Source organism: Rhizoctonia solani, chromosome 8, assembly GCF_016906535.1.
Source record: "Rhizoctonia solani chromosome 8, complete sequence".
In the NCBI taxonomy this organism is placed as follows: domain Eukaryota; kingdom Fungi; phylum Basidiomycota; class Agaricomycetes; order Cantharellales; family Ceratobasidiaceae; genus Rhizoctonia; species Rhizoctonia solani.
Window position 1 is genome coordinate 260,901 of NC_057377.1, and position 17,476 is coordinate 278,376.

The 17,476-nt window shown below is 47.6% G+C and overlaps 6 protein-coding genes across 6 annotated transcripts; 3 read left to right on the top strand and 3 right to left on the bottom strand.

Annotated features, from left to right (window-relative positions):
- Positions 1–25: 25 nt before the first annotated feature.
- On the top strand, positions 26–2,452 carry RhiXN_09546 (peptidase family M64 protein; the record flags this gene model as incomplete). The annotated part of the gene is made up of 11 exons (XM_043329362.1): positions 26–485; positions 541–703; positions 759–779; positions 832–932; positions 991–1,012; positions 1,071–1,088; positions 1,144–1,185; positions 1,243–1,376; positions 1,430–1,787; positions 1,838–1,876; positions 1,933–2,452. 11 exons carry the CDS (start codon positions 26–28, stop codon positions 2,450–2,452), a joined length of 1,878 nt encoding a protein of 625 aa, XP_043182196.1.
- A 317-nt stretch (positions 2,453–2,769) lies between these two features.
- Positions 2,770–4,803, bottom strand: RhiXN_09547 (Sugar (and other) transporter; the record flags this gene model as incomplete). Its single annotated transcript, XM_043329363.1, has 9 exons — positions 2,770–2,803; positions 2,862–3,069; positions 3,129–3,218; positions 3,586–3,719; positions 3,770–4,206; positions 4,268–4,439; positions 4,500–4,605; positions 4,653–4,685; positions 4,734–4,803. The coding sequence occupies 9 exons, from the start codon at positions 4,801–4,803 to the stop codon at positions 2,770–2,772; spliced, it is 1,284 nt and encodes a 427-aa protein (XP_043182197.1).
- A 1,257-nt stretch (positions 4,804–6,060) lies between these two features.
- Positions 6,061–10,077, bottom strand: RhiXN_09548 (potassium voltage-gated channel family protein; the record flags this gene model as incomplete). Its single annotated transcript, XM_043329364.1, has 14 exons — positions 6,061–6,111; positions 6,164–6,233; positions 6,291–6,477; positions 6,532–6,767; positions 6,817–6,907; positions 6,972–7,346; positions 7,400–7,561; positions 7,612–8,092; positions 8,141–9,006; positions 9,054–9,456; positions 9,506–9,536; positions 9,591–9,678; positions 9,730–9,864; positions 9,918–10,077. The coding sequence occupies 14 exons, from the start codon at positions 10,075–10,077 to the stop codon at positions 6,061–6,063; spliced, it is 3,336 nt and encodes a 1,111-aa protein (XP_043182198.1).
- A 437-nt stretch (positions 10,078–10,514) lies between these two features.
- RhiXN_09549 (uncharacterized protein) lies at positions 10,515–10,958 on the top strand (the record flags this gene model as incomplete). The annotated part of the gene is made up of 1 exon (XM_043329365.1): positions 10,515–10,958. One exon carries the CDS (start codon positions 10,515–10,517, stop codon positions 10,956–10,958), a length of 444 nt encoding a protein of 147 aa, XP_043182199.1.
- A 1,557-nt stretch (positions 10,959–12,515) lies between these two features.
- Positions 12,516–14,062, bottom strand: RhiXN_09550 (uncharacterized protein; the record flags this gene model as incomplete). Its single annotated transcript, XM_043329366.1, has 6 exons — positions 12,516–12,787; positions 12,839–13,044; positions 13,095–13,352; positions 13,397–13,561; positions 13,615–13,869; positions 13,926–14,062. 6 exons carry the CDS (start codon positions 14,060–14,062, stop codon positions 12,516–12,518), a joined length of 1,293 nt encoding a protein of 430 aa, XP_043182200.1.
- A 1,431-nt stretch (positions 14,063–15,493) lies between these two features.
- RhiXN_09551 (uncharacterized protein) lies at positions 15,494–16,015 on the top strand (the record flags this gene model as incomplete). Its single annotated transcript, XM_043329367.1, has 4 exons — positions 15,494–15,552; positions 15,618–15,681; positions 15,734–15,863; positions 15,921–16,015. 4 exons carry the CDS (start codon positions 15,494–15,496, stop codon positions 16,013–16,015), a joined length of 348 nt encoding a protein of 115 aa, XP_043182201.1.
- Between the last annotated feature and the right edge of the window lie 1,461 nt (positions 16,016–17,476).

The window sequence follows — 17,476 nt, forward strand, 5'->3', positions numbered from 1 at the left end:
TGAATCTTTCTTGGTTAACGGAACTATGAGAAGCATACTCCTAAGCTTAATCACCATCCCGTTGTGTCTAGTTGCAGCCCATGAGGCGATCAATATCAACGACCAAGCCGGCTACGAAGTATGGCTCACAAGAGATCGGGCAAGCGGGAGATGCGACGTCCTATCTGCTCGTTCGATTCTGCTGCATAAAGCACTCCGTCATACTCCCTCTCACGCTGAAATCAAACCTTCCCGATGCATGCAAGACTCGCGGTCACTATGCCAAACTGATGACATCCTTGTGGTAGGCTACGATCTCGGAACCATACACCACGATATAGCTCGGGAATGCATAGATTTTGATACTGAACCTGGTATAAATCCGGCTCAACCGCAATTGTTTCTCTTTCATTCCTATGCTCCCGAGCTCGACATCAATCCTTTGCCTGACTTAATTACTGGTCCGACACCCAACCGAATCAACATTGTGTTCTTTTCTGACGGTTGTGGGTGTCAAACTCTGTTGAAGCATTCTCTCTTTATACCTTACTTTGATTCCAGACACTTCCGACGAGAAGCAACGATTTATTGATGATGCTACCCGACTTGGGCATGCAATTAGTGTCAACCAGACGTACGCGCCAGTAGCACCCCTCATTAACTTTTGGGGCGCGTTCACGCCAAGCAAAGAATCAGGGATTGGAGTGGGCGGAAAGCCCAAAGAGTACGCTCATTGTTTAGCACTCCTCCGTGCCATATGATTAACTGTTGGTGTGTAGCACTGTCTACGGACTATATCGGTACTTTATCTCAATATCCACTCATGGACTCCTCTGGTTTAAGTGTTTTTAGCGACGGGACCGAACTTCGTGGGGTATATACGTCCAAACCTAAGGTAGCTAGCGCAGCCTGCAAAAGCATGGGAAACCAGTGCAATTATCCAATACTATTAGGTCAGTAGAAAAGAGTGACAAGCTTCAGGCGTATCTGATTAGGCTCAATTGAGATTAGGAAACGACCCACTGTACGGAGGGTAAGCACACCTTGCTTCAGTCAACCAAAATCGAGTTTGCTAAAGATACATTGATTAGATTAGGAGGAGAATTCACGTACGAGCTTGCGATCTCGTATTGCCACCTTGTTCATGTTGATTATTTGTCACAGGATTTCCACCGCATCAGTGTTAAACGGTCCATTAGTTCTCAGGTCAATAGACTCCCGATCTCCAAATCACACACTAATTTTTATTGAACCTGGCTGTAGGCACGAACTCGGCCATTCGATTATTTGGGTTGGGGATGAATACGACGGCAGCATGTACTTTGGAGTTAACGCGGATAACTACACCCATCGTGACGAAACTATCGGTTGGGCCCACTGGCTCTCAGACCCTGCCTGTGAGTTTTCCGTTTCCTTTGTTGTCACTATCTTCTCTGACGATTCAAATCAGCCCCTCCTCGGATCGAGCGCAACTCTGTTCCATTATTGGTCTACCCATGGACGATGCTCAACAAATCAACACCTTGGTCGACTAACTTCACGGTTGATGGAACATTCGACTCTGCCCTCTTGCGAACCTCCCTTTCTGGAATCCCGGAAAGCTCTCATCTCACGATCACTCTCGATGGAACTACTGTCACATGGGAGGCAAACCCAGAGATCGGTCTGGACCGATGGTTTTATGATGTACCCATTCGCAAACTGGCGAATGATACACACGAGTTAAAATTTGTGTTAGAGGAGAAAGGAAAAGAGGGTTTGGCGCAACTGTGTAGTTTGGAGGTAATTGAATATGGGAATGCTACCGAGTGCGTGAAAAGATGGTCTCAGCCGGGGACGAATGCTAAATTTCGATTAGGTTCAATTCGACTGAAGGATACGTAGGTGCCTTCCCGACGTAAGCCATACGCTCTATTTTTTTCACGCCAACCCCGCTGACAACGGCTTCGACAGATACTCTCCACTTGAATACGAAGACCCCGACCCAGAGCCCGACCGCCCGGCCCTGCACGATCATCACACTCACAAAAAATGGGCAACTACATCGTACCGCCCAGCTAATGAAGACTGCTTGATGCGACAAGTTGCCCAGCCTAATTTTTGCGTTGTTTGCACTGAAGGACTTTGGCTCCGGCTGCTCAGCCGAGTTAGTCTAATTGACAAAGTTTCGTTTTATGACTCGCTGAAGGGAGATGCTGATACGGGCATTGAACTCTCGTTGATCTCCTTGGCGCAATTTAGGTCGCCTGCCGAAGCTGAATACCTTGCTCGGAAGGGAACCGAGGAAACGTATCTCATCAGGTGGTTCACTTATGGACAGGAAGTGAAAAAGTGGCAAAACTCAACTAGGGTAGATGTTGAGTGTCGTGCGGTGGGGATAATCGAAGTTGAAGTGGAATTTGTGAGTAGCGAGATTAGGAAGGACGAGAAGGGGTATACGAAAGACCGGTACAGGTTGTTGTTGGACTGCTAGACCTGTATTCGGCAGTTATCGTAGAATTCGATTCTTCAATCGAATGGATACTCTATTTTATTGTCTAGGAGTGGTCGAGTGGTCACAGATAAATATTGTATTATGCAAGCACAGCGGATAGTCGGCTATAGGTTTGGTACTGATGAAAAGGAATGTGAAATGGTTAGAAAGACATGTATGATGATAAACACACAGCCAACAAAAAATAGTAAGGACAGAATAGGTACTATAGTGAATGAATGATCAAAAATATGTGCAAGTTCAAATGCCATTGAATGGATACCAGGTTCTATTTTTTAGACCCAATGGTTCATTTACTATGCTGCTCGACTGGGACGACTTAGTAGTTCACTAGAATCGTTATCCGGGTTAGCGATGAGCTTATTGGTATGTATAATAATATACTTACACTTGACTCTCATTAACAGGTCCCTTTTCCTCCTGGCGGTGACCACTTTCCACAATGTCGGCCTTCATACGATCTTTTAGCTCGTATACTGCCTCGTCGCCATCGAATAATGCAGCAGTCTCTTCGAGCGAACGTCCCTTAGTTTCGACAGCGAACATGTACATGTATGCGAGCTCAAATACAAGCCAACAAGAGTACACCAAATAATCTGGTACGGGGGATTAAGTCAATTTCTACGATCCCATCCTTATTTAGAAATGAACTCACACTTCCATTGCAAAGCATCTAGAGCAATTGGGTTGGTATACTGGTTGAAAATAATTGCACCCATGACTGAGAGGTTCATGAATGCTAACCCTTTGGCCCGTAAGAAAAATGGCAGAATTTCAACGGTGTACGAAACGATGAGTGGAGTGTATGCGATCGCATAGAAGCCATTGAATATGAACACGAACGCGAGAACCCCTCGGCCAGCATGCGCGTTACTTGTAGTTGCGAAAACAGCCGAACAGGCCGTAAGAGCCGAAAAACTAAGTAACTAAGGAGGGTAACCTTTTAATCCGTAAATGAAGAAGTTCTTTAGATAAGCACTTGCCATTCCGCTATTACTGGCCAAGAAAAGCCTACGGCGTCCAGCATTTTCAACATTCATCGAGGCCACGATCGCAATTATAACTTAAATTCGTGGTAAGGATATGTGCTAGGAGCAAGATAAATCTCCTACAATTGTAGATGGAGAGAACTCCATTGATCAATGTTTGGTCGTCGGTTTTAGTGATACCGATGCCATTCAAAACGCGTTCGAGATAATAAGAAATTAACCCATTTCCTGACCACTGAGAGAATACTGCGATACCACTGGCCGTAGGTTAGCCTCATTCCCATAGATAATATTATTAAGGACTTACAAAATGATCCGTATACGTCTCCGGTTCCCTGGGGTCCTGAAGAGATCCAACCAGCTGGCATTGGCATTCTGGCTCTCAAGGCCCAAGGCTTCTTTGATCTGAGTATATTCCATCGCTACCAGGGGGTCCTCTTCGCGCCCACCAGCATGCCATTTCACGAGCACTTGGCGCGCCTCATCGTCCCGACCCTTGCTGATGAGCCAGCGTGGGCTTTCTGGTAAGAACCAGATTAAAGCGAGCTGTATAACAGAAGACAATCCTTGTAAGGCAGAAGGGATACGCCAGGACCAGTTTGAAGGAATCCTGAATGTGCCAAAGGTAGACCAAGCAGCAACTATACTCCCGGAGAACCAAAAAGAATTATAGAGTGACGTGAGGACCGCTCTGTGGGTAGGGTAAGCCACTTCTGAGATGAGAAGTGGAGAAGCCATTCCCGCCTGTCAAGGAGATGTCTCAAATATTGACTTTGCCTCCGGCTAGTGATGAAATAACACCTACGAAAGTCGATCCAAAACCTATAAGAAAACGGGCACTAATGAACATGCCAAGATTTTGCGTAGCCGTTTGAAGAGCTGCAGCGAACAAAACGAGGATGGCACCAAGAAGGATTCCAGCTCTGCGACCGAAGATATCGGTGATATAAGGCGCGAACGGAGTGCCGCACAAAGCCCTTCGAGATAGGGTTAACTTTCGGACCACTCATGGAATAAAAGCCTTGCAGAATTCTCACCCTATGGACTGTATGGCGTTGAATAACCCGAGATCCTTGGCACTCGGATTACCAAAGTAATCCTTCCATTGCTGGACGGACTGGAGGCCGTTCATCATACTTCCATCTAAAAACAATTAGACGAAGCGAATTTAATAATTAAAAGTTACCGACCAAATCCATTGGCATAGGATGTCGCGAGTGGCACTACCAATAACAGGTTGAGAGTCAAAATGTGAGAGTGCTCCCACCAACGGCCTTTGAAAAGAACAGAAGGATCTATTGAAGCACTAGCTGCCTGTACTCCACCTGCTGCTGGGGCCATTGTTTATGTTGAGTGCAATTTTGGTTTCTACTCAACATTTATGTATCTTTCGTTTGGCTTCTGAAGGCTGACGTCTGACGCCAACCTGTCAAGTGCCCCGCGTTTTAACTTTGAGACCCTGATATACTGGGCTGTCCCTACGGCAATCTGAGATCAGCCAAACGACTGCGCGAATCGAATTAATCGACATTGTAATATCTGGTCCGAGTAAAACAAAGTTATGTGTAGAACCTCCGTACACATCCATTAGTACTAGCAAGCTCAAAATGTCACCAAGCGTGGGAATACACTTCAAGGAAAGATAAATGGCATTCGGTGCTGATCTCAGGGTACTGCCATTAACTTTTCATACAAAGCTTATCTTCGATCTACTATATAGTCGCCAATAAACCCCCTAAGGCCATGTATAACAAATACGAGATGTTTGGTGTCCCAACAATCTCCCACTTCACAATTGTCTCCAGCCTCTTAAACTTTCAATAGGGCAAATTATGGTAAATAAATGTAGAGTGTCGAATGTAATTTGTTGGTACTTAACCTACGCTCCGGTGGGGTAGCTCGCGCGATGGTGGGATGTGTGTATATATGCTCTGTCTATCTAACTAAATGTATGCATACCTGCGCAGTAGCCAGTCCTCGACGCGGTGTAAGTGGGGGAACCCAGGGCCGCCTTTGGCGGCCTAGGGGTGTCGGCGGGGCCACCCAAGGCTGCGACCGTCCGGATCGAAGGCTTGGGGTGACAGAGAGGGCTGGGTGTGTCGCATTTGTGCATCGCATGGAGGGATGGCGGGTGGGGAAAGGTTTGAGGAAGGCAGAGCCGCATCGTGCCTCGCGCTCGGTGACTGGTCGAGGTTGTGAGAGGGAGCCGAGTGAGGATGGCTCACGTGACCAACCTCCGCACCTCGGCCAAGTATCTCGAGTGAGTCCTCCGCGTGCTGCGGTTCACTCGTCACAATAACGCTTTAGAAAACCCCGGCGCTGGTACTTGTTCTCAGTAGAAGGTCCACCCGAGTAAAAGGAGGAAGTCCTCATACGTTCTTTATGAAAGCGGCTTATCTAACCTGTGCATAAGTGCAGATTCGCTGTTAGATACATTTAGATTAATTGCTAGTGAGTTTGGTTGGACTTTTGCTTATAAAACTACATTCATCATGCCTACTATCTAACTTTATCCATGCAAGGTACTTGAATATTACAGAATCCTCAAGAAAGTTCATTATGTATACATGCGCGAGCTTCCACTTCAATATCCATCATTCAGAATCCAAACCACTTTTTTGCAGTTTGCTGTGCGGCTATTCGCTTTGCCTACATGTCATTTTGTTAGTTTAGCACATAGAATGACTGGTTCTAGAAGTACCTGCGAAGCCAAATCTTTACTCGCTGCCTCAAGATGTCCAAATTTATCCTCCAAACTGGATAACATCTCCCTGTACCATGAATTAGCAATTGCCCAGGTTCATAATAATCACCCTCATCTAGCTTACCCTCTCTCGGAAACCGCCGCCGTCAGCCGTGAGTATATATCGCTCGGTCCAGCAGCAGCATTAGCACGGGCCGCACTAGATCCCTCCGCAGCGGGGCGGACCGAGCTTATTGGTTCGCCTGGACGTCTTTCACTTGGTACGTACTTGGCCTTTTTCACCCTGGGTGGGGGACGATTCGGGCCGGCCACTAATAATGGGGTTATAACCAATTTAGTCTAGGAGAATAGGGGAGATCACTCACAACAAGCATCGATTTCAGCTCCGGACCGCGACCTTGTAGCCCATAGCCATGACACTATGCCACCACCATCGACCGGATCTGGGCGATCCCTCATAATGGGCGCAGGAACACTCAAATCCACAATAGGATGCCTGGCACGGCTAAAATCGGATAATGTAATAAGCCCCAATAAATTACGGCCTGAAGTAGTAATAAAGTCGCCTTGCGAGTCAGAGCTGACTCGGGACATGGGGTATCTGGCCACGATATTAGGTAGTGCAGCCGAACACAGATACAATTACTCACCCGAAAGAAAATCCATTGATTCGGTCAAGTTTCGGCAAAGAATAAATTGTAGCCTCCCCGTCACTTTCAAACGCCACTATCACAGCCTCGCCTGCGGTAAACCAATCGAATGTTAAAACCGATATCACACAAGGCCCGAACCCCACCCGACTCACCGTGCTTTTCAACAACGTCTATGCATATCACCTCCTTTCCAGGCTTTCTATCCACATGGGCGATCTCTTTCCCCAACACCCCTGCAAACGTCCGTAATCGTGTTTGGTTGGCCGCAATCCAGATGCTCGGCCCATAATTTCTCAACCCGGATCGGTCTGTGATTCTCTGCAAGCCCTCTGGGGTGGGTTCGCACACGTGCCCAGACTCGAGATCAACGACCGAATTGAAAATGGGGTGCGCGAGTGAGGTATGCTTTGTTGTCTTGGACTGACCCCGGAGGGACCAGTTCAAGCTTCGATTGGGTGGGGATAACGTAAAGACACGCGTGAGCCCAGATTCTGTGATGCAGATGAGGTGGATACCAGGTTCTTCCTCTGAGCAATATTGGATGAGAGTCAGGGCAGGAGGATAATGGTGAGTTCTCTACCTTCAGAGATGATACATTGAGACCATCGGAATGATCGTACGGGACCATCTTGGGCTGAGCGTTTCCCTTGCTCAATATGAGGTTCGTGTCGTGCAAGGACCGTTGGACCACGGAGATCTAATATAACGATCGAGCAATCTTCGTATCCGATCGCCATGAACCCTGTAAAGACGTTTAACCGGGTGGAATTACTAGACGCTATTTCTGCTTACCAGCACCGCTCAACTCTGCACACGTAACTTCCCCTCTCATATTCTCAGCAACCAGACAGATAGGCCTAAACCCTTCATCGTCCTCGAAACTCATAGGCCGCAGGTCGATTAGTCCATCAGAGGGCTCGTTGACTTCAAACGGTACAGGAGTACCTTCCTGCGTAAATTGATACAGCACCACCCAACCATGAGCAAGTACCAAAGCACAGTCCAGAGAGCTCGGCGAAAAATGAACAGACTGGACTCGGGAGTGGACATAGGTCGGCGGGGCATTGGTATTACGACAAGCAGGGGAAGCAGCGAGGGTTTTCTGAAGCAAAGGGTGGGATATCGTCCAGTGTGGATCAATGTTCAGGTTTGGGAGAGGTTGTGGGTGTTCGAATTGGAGTGGGGTGGGGTTTAGGACTAGCTGTGAACTCGAGTCGTAGAATCGAACAATGCCGTCGCCGTGCGTTGCGACAATTATACGGTTGGGTTCGAACTGAAATAGTTTAATTAATATGCTGTGAGATGAGACTATCATACGCACTTTGGCCGTTTTAGCTCGCCCTTCCATATTCGGGGTCGCTTGGCCAACCTTCAACCAGCCCAACCTATCATTCTGGACGTCCTGGTTTGACTGACCACTATTTGGAGACGAAAACACACGCTCGACCGTCTTGCGAACCAAAGATCCCAATTCACTCTTGGGCACCACATAAAGTTGCGCCTCCACAAGATCCGCCATCATCAGCTCCACAGGTAAACGAGATGGCCCCTGAGCTCCTGTAGAACGAGCATCCAGAACATGTTGCGGGAGAGGCGGGAGAGAACCATCAAGATCGGGAATTGTGGTCAGCGCGTTGACCGCGTCCACAAACGAACTTGGCGGATGTAGTTCTACCCAGAGTTTGCGTCTCCCATCCCGAGCTGATTTCATAAGGATTATTTGATTATGGTCTGGTATGACCACCATGTCTTCGATAACTAGCTGCGGGTTTGACAGAATTTCCGCGTAGGCAGAGGGTGTGACACTCGCATGAAGAGCATCGCGTAAAGCCGGGTTGGAGTCGAGCCCTTCGGAAGATACCGTAGAGTTGGCGGGGGCAATAAATGCAGGAAAGTACAGGCAAGGAATACCCGGTGGGGCCGTTGGCTGGAGTCCTCCGAGAACAGTAAGGTATGATCCTTTGGCGGGGGTCAAATAATTAGGTCCAGGAATTTTAGATGTCCAAGAAAGCTTATAGATTGGTTCATGAGTTAACGGAGGGGCAGAAGATGAAGGTGGTAGGCCGGCGGCCACAGCAAACGCTTCGAAATCAACTTTGTGGACCCCGGCTCTATCCACAGTCCGAACGTCCAATGGTTTGTCTTCCTCGTCGACAGACCAAAATGAGATACAGCCATCCATGTGACCTACGGAGGATGAGTGACCATCGTGAACACCCAATAACGACGCCTACCAATAGCGAACAGCCTTCCATCGGGGTGCCATGCCACGCACGTGGGGGGAGGACAGCGCTCTTCCATCAACGTTGGTGACTTGTCGGGCTCAAGTATGGCCCCAGGAGCTCCAGGGAGCAATGATAGACTATAATGACTAATCGGTTTCTGCTCCACAATATTCCAAAGAACGACCCCTCGCTCATAGGCCACAAGCAACAAGTTCAGGTCCCGCGGATGGATAGCCAAGTCGATTACCATTGGAACCAAGGACGCATCGAAAGTTGGAGACGTCGGTGACAGTCCAGAACGACGGAGTACTTGTTCGTGTTGTTGCCAGGCATTGGGAATAGTGTATGGCGATATTACGAGTCGGTCGATATCAAAAGTAAGAGTGCGTCCCGATTTGAGTCCGATGAATGCCTAAAGGACAACGTCAAGTTACGTTAGGGCCAGGGTAAGTGTGACAAACATGTGAATGGTATAGCGAGGTGGCCATACAGCTGACCGTGTGAAAGTTTGAGGTGTGTTTCGCCAATTGAGATGACTCTACTCACTTCACGACATCCCCTGCGTGTATTGATCCCTCCAAAGTCGGTGGCCCCGGTGAAGCAAAGGACCATACGTGGAGTTTATTCCTCGTATCTGGGAGTGGCAGATAACGACAGACATGAGTGACACCGTTGAATTACTCACCACAAGCGACCAACCGATTAGCAGACGCAGCAAACCCTAAATGCTTGATGCCTGCATCCACTGCGGTCCCTTGTAGTTGAAGAGAGTGGGTAGCTGCGGGTGATCCAAAGACGTAAATGTATCCATTGTCCGTGGCTGATGGTCTGAATTAAGTATACCCGCTGGTACCTGTGCGCGGCTGGGCTTACCGGCTGCAAAGATCCCGTTGAGAGTGTCATGAGCGAGTGCAGCCAATTCGCCTTTGAATCCGAGTTGTTTCAATTGGCCAGGCTTCCAGGCATCTCTATCTCTCAAAGATCCAGAGATGTCTTCGGTGAACTCCTTGTCTGGGCCCCGCAGAAAGTCCATCGCTCATCGGATATACTATGGTCGAATGAAGCGAAGCAAGACTGAATTGCCAACCCTCGAGGTGTTACTTCCGTCCATGTGTTACATTTCACAACATGAGCACCAACCTGCCAATTTGGGAGGCTCATTAAACGCCCAGCGATTATTCTACTCCCTTGTTTGCCTCTTATATGTATCTCTGCTTTCTTGGGTTAGTGGCTTCGGGATATCGTAGAAACCGCTCCTATGTCAAGGGAATATACTCATACCAATCATGGATCAACATGAAACTCCCAGGGAGTACTTAAACACCTAATGTACCTGCTCTTCATAGCCAACCCCTCGAGGATCACCGCCTGTCCGACGGCAATCTCGCTCCTACTCTATCTTTCTCTTTTTCGGTCTTTTAATCTGTGTTTTTTTTTTGCCTTCGTAAATAGTTGCCCATTTTCGTCATGATGTCCTCAGGCGCCAACTATCTCGGTCTCTACGGCCAGTCTCCCCGGCATGCTGCTGCTCTGTACACCGACGCACGAGACAGCTTGCGTCAAGCATCTTCTACGTCTGCTGCTGCAAGGAGAAGGAGCATGCAACCTCCGTCCCCAGCATCGAGCACGAGATCCTACGACACACTCTACGAGGAACCCCGCCGAACGAGCACGGCTCCCAACACCAACACCCACACACCGCCCCCACCTTACTCATGTCGGGCCTCGATTCTGCCCGAGACGCTCCCAGCCGCAATCTCCGTGGGATCCTATTCCCAAGAACAGGATTCCCGCCCAGGCTGCTCGAACACTACGTCAAATTCCCCGCCGCAGACTTCCCGAGCCCAAAAGCGCAGGAGCTCCGTGATGATCAGGGACATCGGAATGCGCATCTTCCACGCGAAATCGTCATAATATTGTGTTTTTTTCTTCCATTTAAGCTTTTCTGGCCTGCATCCAGGTACGGTTTGTGCATCTCACCACGCGAGTGGCAGAAAACTGACAGCATTGTTGACAAACAGTTGCGCCCTGGTTATCAAATTCCTACCATATATAACATAGGCTCCGGACGCTCCTTTGTTCTTCCGTCTTCTTAAAGCCCCTTTGAACTTTGTATCCATATGTGACTGAACGCTGGTGTTCTGCTGTATACCTACACTATGTGTTTTTAACTAGTAATGTTATGATTCATGTGATTGAACATGCACAACCTTTGTTGGCGATAACATCCGTAAGTTGTAACGCATATAGAATAAGGATCTGCGCTCGATCCATGAGTTCGCCTCTAATGAACATGGTGATAAATCGCGAAAACAGCTCACTTGACCGAAATGCGCCCCGTATTTGGGGTGGACCTTGCCGCCGTCCTTCTTTCGAATTACTCCCCATCCTGTCTTGAGATATGAATAGGCCGGAACAAGACGAGCGGCGGTATCTTATTGTCGACAGAATGGGGTGCCAAGTTAAAAATTGGGCTGCACTAGCTCTGGCGCAGTGTCTGGCTGAAAACGTAAGCAAAGAGGATAAGCCTGAATTGACACAGCCTAATTATCATGCGCTAAATTCAGTTTAATAGGATTTTTTATGATCAGCAACGTTGAGACGTAAAATCGATCAAGCCTGAGCGCGTATCACTCCCTCATTTGGGCTGATCCATATTTGGATCGTCCTTGGAGTAGTAACCATATTCGCGTCACGCCCCGTAGCTGCCGAAGGTAAAGGCAGGCGGCCATTTTCCTATCGCAAGTTCTCACCAACACATACATCGGTTCGGGCATTACGCCCCTGAAGCTCCGAGCATAATGAAAAGCTAGTTGCCACCGGGTGATGTACCGAAATACACGATTGAATGTTATTGTAGCGGTCAAGGATAATTGCCGGGTGTGAGAAAGCGAGGATTACCTAAAAACTCATTCCTGGATTCAAATGCTGGTGGGACAAATTTTCAGGGCTCGGTCTTGCTCCCAATCCAGGATGTTCAGGAAATGAACGTATATGAGGTGGCGAGTGATCGGCGCTTATAATATTACGGTCATGCAAGTCTCCACCACCTGCCGATGTATTTTCTGGTTGTAGCTTTAACTCGCAAGCAGGATTGCCGTTCCCATTCGTTCCTGGACGCACTCCAAGCATACTCTCGAACCGTAAAAGGAAAGCCTGATTACGATACCAACGACGTGACGTTATAATTAGTTAGAGGCACTAGTGACAGATGCGCAACAAATCAAAACTTATATCGAAGAAAATGATCTACCAAGGCCGAGACGAGAAGAGACTAGAAGAAACTGAAGCCTAGAACATTAGGATCTACGAGAAAACCATGGAAACAGCTCGCAACCGAGGCATCAAGTTGATAATTAGCCAAGTCCGAGCCGAGCCATACGGAGCATACTACGTCAGGAAGATGAAGGAAAATCCCATATACATAACATATAACACCACAGCCAACTGACTTCACCGAACGACGGCCAGCTAGAATCTCCAGGCCGGCTTCCCGCCCCCCGTGACTTTTGCCATCTTACGTACTTGACCGACCTTGGCCGTTTCCCTTCGTTCGATCCTCTTTGATTTTACTACCACTACGTCTAGTCGTCGCATATTCATTCCAATCGGCTCTTCTGCCATGGGCATAATCCCCGGATCCTCTTGAAGCTCAGAGATAGACACGCGAGGTGTATTTGGAACTTCACTGGGAGTCGAACACCTCGAGCCTTCGTTGAGGATTAAATCAGGCTCCGATCCAACTGAAATAATTGTATCAGACCCTGTGACTGATCAGCTATATTTTTGCTCACCTTCACTTCTCTCCAGTACTCGGTATGGTAAATAAGACAACACACAACTTCTATCGCAACTTGGGATGTGCGACGATCCTGGGCTCAACAAGGCAAGGTACTCAGCATCACTCGGCGTAAAGCACTTGGCGACTACACTCCTGACACGCGCTCGCTCGACAGCCAGACGAACCTCGCAGGGGCTCTCCAGTAAAACCTCGGCATATCTACGACCAGAAGTTACCTTTCGGCTCAGGCACAGAGAAGATAGACTCACTCTTTGATTTTCGCCGACACCTTGAGCGCTATCCGTTTCCTATCTTCCTTGCTCTTAGCATATACTGCAGCGAGGCGGTTCATCTCAATGTAAAGTCGCGTCAAGAGATCGTCGACATCCTCGACCGTCATTTCGCATCGTACAATATCAAGAGCGATTTCTACTTCCTTGATCATGTCGATCCAGTTTTCGAGAGGAATGGGATCTACCCTGGCTTGGACTCCGTCACCTAGGTCTTCGTGAAATGTCGCTCTGAGGCTAAATCAGTTCCCAGTGAGGCCCAGTGAGAAAAGGGCACCTACGCCTGAAGCTGAAGCCTGAATTTCTCCATTTCCTCGATTTCTTCGAACATCTTTAAAACTTTGTTCATCAACTCGTCTGCTTCGCCGAGCTCGATTCTTTGAGTAATAGAACGTAGGATTGGATTCTTGGCCGCTACCAGTTCTAAGTCCTTCTTGGTCCGTGCTCTACCAACCCAAGCTTCATTCTTGATGGAAAGCGAGGCAACGTGTGAACTCACTGCAAGACGCCTCTATTTGGTGCACACTCTACTTCCATCTCTCTCGAATCCGTCCGAGATTGGGACGCCTCAAACGAGAGAATGCTCGACCTCCTCGTAGATTCGATCCTCTCAAAACCACTCCTCTCGTCAAAAGGGCTAGCATTTCTCTCGATAGTGTTGATCGCTTGTTTCTCTACACTCTTCGAAACGTCCTTGACAGGTTTCGTCCCAACTTCTTCGACAGATTCGACAGCTTTTGATACACCTTCAGCACTTGAAACCCGTATAAAGCGCCCATATTCATTCCATCTTGCTATAAACCAACTCACCTCTTCACAGTAATATCCGCGATTGAATTAGTCGAAAGGACAGTTGGCGTACTGCTCACCGACGACAGCGGAATAGGAGACTTTGTAAAATACTTTGCCAAAAGGCAGAAACCGGTCGCGATAGCTGGGAAATGCATTTCGGCGGCTAAAAATTTTCGACTTTCTACTTTTTACTCTTAGAGAGGAGATAGTCAAAGCGAGAACAACTTCTGAGACACCTCTGTTCAACATTGTATTCAGCCTTGCCCCTATCTCTCGAATGTATGCATTTTGTCCGAATCTGCTGGATTATGTAAGTTTAGACTGGGCTCAAAACCCTGGCTTCAATAGAATACTGATACGGGCCGACACTAAATTGCTTTTGGGTCCGGTCCCAATGGTGGATTTCACCAAGGCTCATGGCGAAGGTAGTAGGTGTCATATGAAACACCAAAACTGGATGTGCTCGATTGTGAACCGATCCGAGGTGTACACAATAGTCGGGTAGATCTCATATGTACGATTCCTGTACTCACCCCTCGAACTTAAACCTTGCAAAGCGATGCATAATACAAGTTATAAAGCAGTCAACTTTGCGTAACTGGTGGTCGATGCTAGCTTAGTAATTCTCGAAGGTGGAAAAATTCTAGTTGTGGGAGTGTTTCTCTGTCTTATTCATCACCAAGATGCACTCATAGCCATAGTTTGTGATGTGGAATGGGCGCCTCTTTTGGGGCTGTATACCGCTACTGATGCCGTAAGATCGTTGTATGGTTCTGTCCCCAAACCTTTGATCCGATTCCGATCAAAATCAGACCCCAGGAATGACGTTCTAATGGGTCCTGACCTCTATAACGGGTTTCGGGCGCTAATACTGGCCCTTACGCAGTCATCTACGCAGTCATAGCTGTGCATACAGCGTAACTTCATGTCTGTATTTTGCCGGTTCTCAGATCGTGTGCGCCGGGAGGACTCGGGCCCGAAGATATCTCCTTAGTTATCTTCCGCTTCTGTATACGAAACCAAGCGGGGCAGTGCCAAGTATCTTGGATCAAGCTCTCGAGACCGGCATCACGGCGGATCACCTCTGCTCCATAATATTAATTCTCGGGCTTCGTCATAGGCCATAAGCTGCGCCGGGTTGCCCGACCAAATTCAAGGGTCACATCCTGTTTAGACAAGCATGAGGCCGCCTGCATAGCCTACCTGACCGAAGGTGTACTTATACAAGCTTGGTTGACTTGCAAAAGGTGGAAGCCTCAACAATTCCACCAAGTTTTTACGATGACTACGTATGTGTTCATATTTCGTCGGCAATGGTCATCAGCAAAGCGAGACTGACCCGTCCCTTCTAGACTTACCATTACTAAGAGCAGCGACCCTATCAATACACTACTCGTGGATCTTTCGGGCCATCTCACGTACGAGGTACTTGGGTCTATATGCTGATGAACATCGTGGCCTGACTATGGATCCAATCAAAGGCAAAAACACCCTTCAGTTTCACTAAAGACATCACGACTATTACACGGAATGGTCAAATAGTGGCGAGCATCAAATGGGGCACTTTTGGCGAGAACAAACTTACAATGGGGGGTATTACGGCTCCCCTGAAAGATGTGTTCCCCAAGGCCGGGTCATTATCTAGGTAGGGTAAACGCAAATGTTCGAACAACACTCTATAGACTAACGGCTGAAACTTATATCCGATAGCTCTCGAGTATTTACTACTGCCAATGGCGAGGGCCTCAAATGGAAGGAAAAATCGAAACTATACGTGGGTTATAGATTCCATATATATTAAATGTCCCCAGCTTACTGTTTGTCAGTGTGTCTCCACCTACAACGATCTTACTCTTGCAACTTATAACCACAGGTCACTCTCCGCAATGTTTACTGGCAAAAAGGCTACATTAGACATCTCGCCAAATGCCATGCACTTGCTAGATATCCTGGTTGGTAAGTAGCGCCTTGCCGAACAGAATTTTACTCAGAAATGACTTAATTACGCCGAAGTAACGTGGGTGATTATGGCCAAGAAGTCTGTTGACAAGCAAAGCGAGGCGGTTGGTGATGCGGCGGGTAGTGTAGCTTCTGCCGTGTCTGGATAGAAATCTGTTCTTATTCGAAAAATTATTTAACTGACAACGCGAGGGAAGCCTTGGGAAAATTGACTCTCAGCTACCAGACACTTTTGATAGCTATAGCTAACTAGGGTCTATCCAGTCTGAAGCACGAACCGGGAAAACACACTACCAGCTACACCCACCCGGAGGTATGACGAATCGTAAAGCTCGTACTCACAACCAGCGGTGTAGTAGATGGGAGAATAATGAATGCACAATGCAAGTATTTATGGTTAGAAAGCTTGTATTCAAGTCGGCGAGGCGGGTGGGCTAAGGGTAAAGAGCGGGAGCCTGAGATGTTAACACATGCATGCATGTGGGCATGTAGCTATAGCTCGCGCCGTAGCTCCGGCTAAGTCCTTGTTTTTGTGCCTCCTCCTATTCAGGTACGCGGCGCATAAGTGAGCTGACAAATCTTGGCACGAGTATGTAGCACAACAATAAATTAGACGGACAACCTTATTTTATACTATCGTCGGTGGACTGAGAACTTGAACTTCCCCTGTCTCCCTGTTGCGCTGCACCACCCAACTTCTCTCTCCGGCTCACGTGCCCCCCCTGTTGAAGTAAAACGTGCGAATATACTTCTTATATATATATATCTTGCTTTAAGTCGTTGAGCTCTGATTATGTTGTATGACGATACTTAGTGTAAGCAAACCCATCTATTTAATGCATGATGCATGTGTGTTAAATACAACTCTGAATGAGCTATGATCGCGGGAGGAAACAGTACGATAAGAACAGAGATGAGACAGTACATAGTATGAGATATGGAGCATACATATATATGTCTCTTGTGAGATTGGTTATTTACTTTAACACTCCCCCTCAATCAGCGGATGCATGCTAGTGTTCAAAGAAGAATAAAAGAATTTTTGACGTCCTGTTCAAAAAACCAGATTGGGAAGTGCATGCCTAAATTTACGCGGTAGTCTGAACTACGAGTGCCAAGGTATTCGTTTGATAAGCGCCAGAATTGATTGTATGGTAAAGGCTTAGTGAATGCGTCCGCTAGATTGTCACGTGATGGAATTGGTCCGATCTCAAGTAGTTTCTTTGAGATTGCGTCGCGTACAAAATGAAAACAAATGTTGATATGCTTTGCCCGAGTGCGTTGTATTGGGTTGTTTGAGTAAGCAATAGCGGCAGCATTGTCGACTAGAAGCGTGGTTGGTGATTCAATAGGAAAACCTAGGTATAGCATGAAATTTCTGATCCAAATGATTTCTTGGCACGCTTTTGACATGGCGTAACATTCTGCTTCCATTGTTGAGATTGCTACTGACGATTGTTTGCTCAATGACCATGTTATAGCTGTCCCGCAGAGTAATATGACGACGCCCAATATAGATTTTCAACCGTGTTGCATTCCGTAGTCTGAATCAGAATAAGCGATGAGGTTGAAGGGTTGTTTACCATCAAAAGTTAGGCCTATATGGGATG